Source organism: Hydra vulgaris, chromosome 10, assembly GCF_038396675.1.
Source record: "Hydra vulgaris chromosome 10, alternate assembly HydraT2T_AEP".
Taxonomy (NCBI): Eukaryota; Metazoa; Cnidaria; class Hydrozoa; order Anthoathecata; family Hydridae; genus Hydra; species Hydra vulgaris.
In genome coordinates, this window is record NC_088929.1 from 23,780,788 (window position 1) to 23,788,708 (window position 7,921).

A 7,921-nucleotide genomic window follows, 5' to 3' on the forward strand; every position below is an offset into this window, starting at 1 on the left:
ATATATTCTATTGACAATTCTATAACAATTAAAGTATTAAAAAAAGTTATAAAAAAGATTTATAAATATATAATATTATGTTTACTTTCTTATCAAGAAAAAAGAACTTTTAAGTTTAAGACAACAAATAACACTTATATATAATTATTAAATATTTTAAACAAATATCAGCATAAATCAAAACATATCCTAGGATTAATCAATATTGGCCAAAATTGCAGAAATCCAAAATAAAAATACCATCGAGTCGTTAATAATAGTAATAGTGGACAACAAAAATTATTATTATGACATAATAAAATGACTTAATATGACTACTATGTATAAATATGATAAGCCATTTATCTTTCATCATAATTTAATAAAAGATAAATATTTATCATTTATATAATCGATTATATACATGATAAATAGATGATTAATCATCTATTAATCATGTATATAATTAATGTATATAATAATTCATGATAAATTATGATGATATATATATATATATATATATATATATATATATATATATATATATATATATATATATATATATATATATATATATATACATATGTATATAGATATATATATATATATAGATATATATTGATATTTTTCTATATTATATTAAATATGATAATATTTAGTCATATTATTAATATGACTAAATATTATCATACTTAATATTATTAAATAATCAATAGATAAATAACATCATAGTAGTCATATTAAATTATTTTTTATTTAAAATAAACTCTTACCCATGAAATGATATATCTGCACCGGCTTTATGTCTTTCTGTGCAGTTATATGCACAGCAAGAATGCACCATAGTTGAAGATAATCAAAAAATATAATGCAAATGCAAGAGCAAACTTATCATCGAAAAAAGTTTTTGCCACAAACTGACGTCATGCGCAAACTTTTTTTTTTGGCTTCACTTTAAGATTAGAATTATTAGGCTTAGGCCGGTGTAGTAGGCAGGATTGACTTAACGGTAGCGTAAACTGTACAGTTAGCCGTACCGAAAGGTAACAAACACTGTACAGTACTCACTGCCTAGGTGCAAATCACTGTACAGTAATTCCTACCGGCCAGGCACCAAACACTTAACTTAGGTAACATGTACTAACGGCAAAGAAAACGTGTTTGAAGAAAATATCAATATTTTTTGTATAAAATTATTTATTTCTCATAAACTGAAATTTAGATAGTTTATTTTATAACACGATTTAGGCTAAAAAATATTTCTAATTTGCAAAAGGAGTTTTTTGTTTTGGGCAATTGCAATATCTTTTTTATTTGAAGTTTGAACTGAGCGAAACCAGTTTTTAACATAAAACCTTATTTTTGGGCATCGATTCAATCCCCTTTTAATCCAGGAAATTATAACTAAGTATATACATTTTTAGTTTTAGTGAAACCGTGCTTTTAGGGTGAAGTGGGATAAGTGGGAGTAGAAGTGGGACAAATAAGTTTAAAGCAAGATTTTAACACTTCAAATAACTTGATATAAAATCGCCTAGTCGACATGAAAATGTTAAAAAGATTTCACCAATCGAATTATGCATTTAATCAGCGGTGCATAAATATATATTTTTTTTTCCACCTCACCCTTATATAAACACTTTTTTAAGATACATTTCAAAATTAGGATTACTAGCGCACGTAGGGAAACAAAGCAAATTCTGATGAATAGTGAGGAAATCTAATTGTTCACATTAGATAAGTGATTAGGCGCCTCTCTGAAATATAATTTTTGGGCTGTTCCACTTCTCCCCTAAGATTATCTTTTAAAATTTGCGATGCCCTTTATCGATATATAAAGTTGTCTTATTTCTTCACTACGTCAAAGGATTAATATCCTGGATTTACAAGAATAGTCAAAACAATCTTAAAATAAAGTCAATAAGAAATATAAATATACAGAACAATAGTCAATAAATAGTCAATAAAAACATAACTTAATGGAAACAAAAATCAACCAACAGTTACAACTCTATCATAATGTACACCAGTATTTTGAAGATAAACTATTTGGTCGTTTTCTTTAATTTCCATCAGTTTAAAATTATTGGCATCTTTAAGAAGAGGTTTGTAAAAATACCACGAAAATACTAAAGCTTCAGGAGGCTTATAATACACAGCAATTGGAGTATCCAGGGCAGTTGCTAATGCATATATTTCAACATCAGTGCCCCATATATGGTCAGTGTCCATTTTTGAATCACTGATGTATTTTATAACCGATTTTGATATATAAGCATAAAAAGCGTTTCTATATTCTGCTTTCAAAAGAGTATTGATTGCTAGTTGACGCAGTATTTTATAAAATTCTTGGCTTAGACAAACTTCCTGACTCAAGGCTCGAAATAAGCAATTTCCATCACCTTCCATTTTATCAACCTTGATCGGTTTGCCCAATTGTAACTTTTTTTTTCGTATAGCAAAGCCTTTCTTATAAGGTATTTCATCTTCAATCTTCAACAAAGAGCATTTTCTAGTTCTCCATTTACTATTGGTGGGTGTAAAAGAGTTTGATTTGCTAACAAGAACTTCAACAATTTTTAAAGGTTCAGATTTAATATCTGACACCTCATCGCATCTTTTTTTAGGTGTTTCAATCTCAGATCTTTTCTCGAAAAGTTTCATATTTGAACCATGGTGCTTGGTACGAAGTATTTCCCCATTCTTTTGTTTCAACTGATAAAGTCCTTTATCAATAAATATTTCTATAACTTCATACGGGCCATCCCAAACAGATTTTCCTTTATCCCCCTTTCTATCAGCTCGTCTAAGATTGTAAACAAAAACTTCATCACCTATATTGAATTGAATTTGGTTTTTGTGACGTTTTTCATAGTCCTTCTTTTGTCTCAATTGAGATTTCTTTATATTTTTTTCTACTTCTTCATGAATTATACACTGGATATTTTTAATTTGTTTCAAGTTTTCATGCAAATCAACCAGTTCCAAAATACCTTAAAATAAAAACTAAATGAAATAAGTAAAATTTAATAAATTAATTTTATTCATTTATTTAAAAAAATACCTTCTTTGTCTAAATCAACAGGTACATCAAGAGTTAAGCTTTGCTCATTATTGATGCAATGTAAGGGTAAGACTGGCTCCCTGGCATACATAATTTGAAAGGGAGTAACTCCAGTTGACTTGTGGCGAGTTGTTCGAAATGCAAACAATATGCCATCTAATGAAAGAGGCCATTTTTCTTGCTCTCCATTTAGAACTTTAAGCATAGAGCCCTGTATAGTTCTATTAGCTCTTTCAACTAGACCATTTGCTTGAGGATGGTAAGCTGAAGTAATACGTTGACAGGTTCCAGTGAGATCAAACAAATTTTCAGAAACTTTATTACAAAATTCTCGACCTTGATCATTAATTTAAATTGATGTACAACCATGACGACATATAAGTTCATAAAGAAATCTGGATACCTCTTCAGCACTTTTATTATAAATAGGCTTTGCTTCAACCCATTTTGAAAAGTAATCAACGACTACACAAATGCCAACATAACCTTCTGGATTTTTAGGAAGACTACAGAGATCAACACCAACTTGATGCCATACTTTAGTTGGAACTGGTATTGAATGCAACTCTGGAGAAACTTTTTTCATTTTTGAATTTGATTTTTGACAAGATACACAAGTGGCAACATAGTTTCGAATATCTTTATTCATATTAGGCCACCAATAGCCGGAATCAATCAATTTCCATATTGTTTTATCTCTCCCAACATGTCCACCTAAAGCCTTCGATTCAGTTGATGTGCCTAATCCATCATGTGCTGCTTTTTTGTACTGATCACGCGACATTTGATCTTTGACAACACATAAGGTTTCTGGACCAGAAGTAACTTGTAAGATTTTTTTATATTTGTAATGTAACATACCATTAACAATTACAAATCTGTCACTTTGTTTTTTAAAGTTTGTTTTAATACCTATGTTTTCTCTTCCTTGTAAATGTTCAGGAAAAATTCCTGATGATAAATAATTCTCAATATCATAAAAGTTTGGTTCTTTAATTATTTTTTCAAATGATCTTGACTCACCAATCTCTGTTGAATTTTTTTCTGCCATTTTATACTAAAATACATAAAAGAGGTGTTCATAGCATATTCATAAAATACTTACAATCAATCAATCATTTTATTTCACTTTATAAAAGATATAAAGTTAGGATCAGTCACAAACAGTTATGTAACTGACAAAAACGCGACGACCTACAAATATTCACCATAAATTTGAAACAATATATAAACCAAACAGCAAATTAATAGAAAAAGAAAAAAGTAATTAATAATGATAATACTGTAATAATAATTAACAGCAATGGCTAACAAAAGTAAAAATAATAAAAATAACAATGTTAATTATAAAAATAATAATAGTAGCCAAACATTTAAAATAAGTATATAAGTACTAACAGTAATAACTAACAACAGTAACAATAAGAAGAATAACAATGTTAATTATAAAGATGAAAATAAAACAATAACAATAAGAACATAGAAGTGGTCGCTCAGGAGAGTAACTAATACTATATAAACCTACATTTATAAATTCATTGGCTCTCAAACACATACACACAAAGACACACACGTATAAATATATATAAATATATATATACATACGAACACAACATATATAAATATATACACATACACACACACTTTATACACACACACTTCATACACATACACACACACTTTTATATACACACATATACACTTTTATATACACACATATATACATACAAACACAACATATATAAATATATACACATACACACACACTTTATACACACACACTTCATACACATACACACACACTTTATTAAAGTCATATAAATATCTATTAAATCATTTCAAAACGGCTATAAAATATACTACATTATAATCGTAATTTGATATAAAAACATCACTACATAAAATAAAAAATTTGATAAATACTAAATTTAAGACGTTTGATTTTAATTTTTTTTTGCTAATGCTAGTATCATTTTCCACGTTTTTTACATATTTATAAAACATTTACACGGCAAAGTAAAATGTTAAGTGTTCGGTACCCAAGTACAGTGTCCGGCACCTAGGTAGGAGTCACTTGTCAAGTAATCGGTACCGTTAGGTAGGAATTACTGTACAGTGATCCGTACCGGTTAAGTACTTCGTACCTCCTACACCGGGTCTATAGTTTTTAATGGTCTAAGCAGAAATGAGGCTGCGCGCCTGTTTTAAACTAATATGGAGACTTTAAGCAAACAACCAATCAAATTTAAAGATGATAGATGAATATCTGGAAAACCAAAATAAAAAAAATTCAAGCGTTAATTTTTTTTAAAAACCGATAATTTTTCAATTTTGAATTGCTGAAAAACCAATTTATTTTCGTTCTCTTGCGAAAAACCAAATCATTTTTTAAACATGCCGTAAAACCTTTGGGTTTTCTGTGAAACCGATCGATTTTCTAGATAACCAATGAAGAACCAATTTTCGTAAGAGTGTATATATATATATATATGCATATATTATATATATATATATATATATATATATATATATATATATATATATATATATATATTATATATATATATATATATATATATATATATATATTTGAAATATATATATATATATATATATATATATATATATATATATATATATATATATATATATATATAAGGATAAGGCTTAGTTGAATAAATCATAGTAGATGGCACAAGAGAAGCTAGCTCTTTAGAGCAGAATCCAATATAGTATTCATAGAAAAGAGACAGAGAAGCAATATTGCGACGATGTGATAATGCCTGAAAGTAGGCTGCAAGATAAGGTCCAATTATGTTTACAATTTTGCGTGTCAGATAGTTAGGCCTTACAAAATCTTGATCTACTAAGATGTTCTACAAAATAAACATCTACTAAAAAGTAGAACTAATTTTCAGATACACTACTGAGACCGAAATTGTTTTTAACCAATTATAGCCTTTTTTATTTTCAACCGATTTATGCCGTTTTCAATTTCGACCGATTTATTTTTGACTCATTTTAGAGATTTTCACCTGATTTTTATCCATAGGGCTTTAACTTCCTAAAATGCGAAAGTGGTTTAGTGGTAGAGCGCTTGCCTCGCAAGCGAGAAGTTGCGAGTTCGATCCCCACCACGTCCCTGGTAGTACCGTGCTCAACTTGTTTCTTCGTGCAGCGGCCTTGTTTGTTGAGGTTCGTGTTTCGGAGTTATAGAGTTGAGAGAGGGTTGTAACCACAAAAATTGCCTCCTGTTTCGCACCTAATCGCACCTAACGACTTCTATAATATAATGCCCTACATTACATTTCAAATTGGTTTGTGGATGACCTTTTTCAATATTTCATTGAAATAAAGGTCATTTTAGTCATTAATAGGCAAAAGTTCATCCATTCGTGCTACAGGAAATGAATTTTAAGAATAAAAGTTAAAAAGTCATCACCCTAATATATATATCTATATCTATCTATCTATCTATCTATCTATCTATCTATCTATCTATCTATCTATATATATATATATATATATATATATATATATATATATATATATATATATATATATATATATATATATATATATATATATATATATATATATATATATATATATATATTATATATATATATAAATATATGAAGAGATTCTTCGTCGAATGGGAACCAGAAATCTTAAAATCCTAGTCCCCTAAAAAGACCTAAACTAATGCACTAAATTGTCTGCCATTTGTTTGCTAAGTGGAGGCTTAGCTTACCGATTGCAGACAATTTAGCAGACAAAGCCAAGAAGATAAATAACATCAATCTGAAAAGCCGCTATATATTTAGCCGTATTTCAGTAAAAAAAGCTCAAATCAATACCTAGTTCTTCCTCAAAAGCATACCCATATCTTCAAAGAGGCAGGTGTCCCTACTCACACCTCGCTTTAGTTACGCCTCTGCCACAGCAATCTCAGTTTCTAGTTAGGCAAGGATTGAATACAATAATGAAACGATCTATTTAAAATGCATTTGGCAATAACTTTAAAAAACCGCATTTCAATATAACATTTCTTTATTCACTTAATATTTACGAACTCGAAATTTCATATTGGCAAAACCTATTAAAAGCGAAATATGGACACTTTTTAAAATTTTGAGAAAATGAGATTTGAAATTGCTTTTTCTCGAAAAGTTGAAATGTGTACATACTTCGTTCTGGTTCGAAGTCCTCGATATGTAATATATAAAGACTTGGAGGCCCTACCTGCAAATGATAAGCACAAACGAAGATGTAATTTGTTTTTTACTTTTGCTAACATTGAAATTGTGAGATATTCTTACTTTGGAATTTAGTTTTTAAAATCGTTTTCTTTAAATTATTTGAGTATTTATACATTTAGATACACATACAGACCGTGGCTAGGCTACTTCGCACACCTCAATCGGAGGGTGGAGCAACGAGCGTATTTAAGAAGTTTTTTAATAATACCAAATATAAAAATTTCTAAGATATTAGTGCTCTAATGTCTAATGACGGGGCGGGGACACGGTACTGTTCATATACAACATTTTGAATGTTGTATATGAACAGCCGATATCTAATCTGTGTGTGTGTGTAAGAAAAAGACAATGACAATTGATATAATAGGGAAAATAACAATTGAAATAACATTTACAGGGTGACCGGAAAGTTCTGTCAGTAATCAATGTGCATACTTTCTGGTCTCCCATATTTCATTATTTACAAGTGTTTATCATTAAATTTTTTATCAGTTTTGTTTCAGTTTAGTACAATTGTAACTGTACAATGATGCTTATCAATTGTAACTGAACTTATCAATTGTAACTGGGTTTGTTCTTTCTATTGTAGTCATTATAAATGTTCATCATTTGTTGA

The 7,921-nt window shown here is 28.8% G+C and overlaps 1 protein-coding gene across 1 annotated transcript; it reads right to left on the reverse strand.

The window, feature by feature from the left end:
* Positions 1-1,911: 1,911 nt before the first annotated feature.
* On the reverse strand, positions 1,912-4,094 carry LOC136086224 (uncharacterized). Its single transcript, XM_065808509.1, has 3 exons — positions 3,407-4,094; positions 3,044-3,358; positions 1,912-2,972 (listed from the first exon to the last, which is right to left on the reverse strand). The coding sequence occupies exons 1-3, from the start codon at positions 4,092-4,094 to the stop codon at positions 1,972-1,974; spliced, it is 2,004 nt and encodes a 667-aa protein (XP_065664581.1). The 3' UTR covers positions 1,912-1,971.
* Between the last annotated feature and the right edge of the window lie 3,827 nt (positions 4,095-7,921).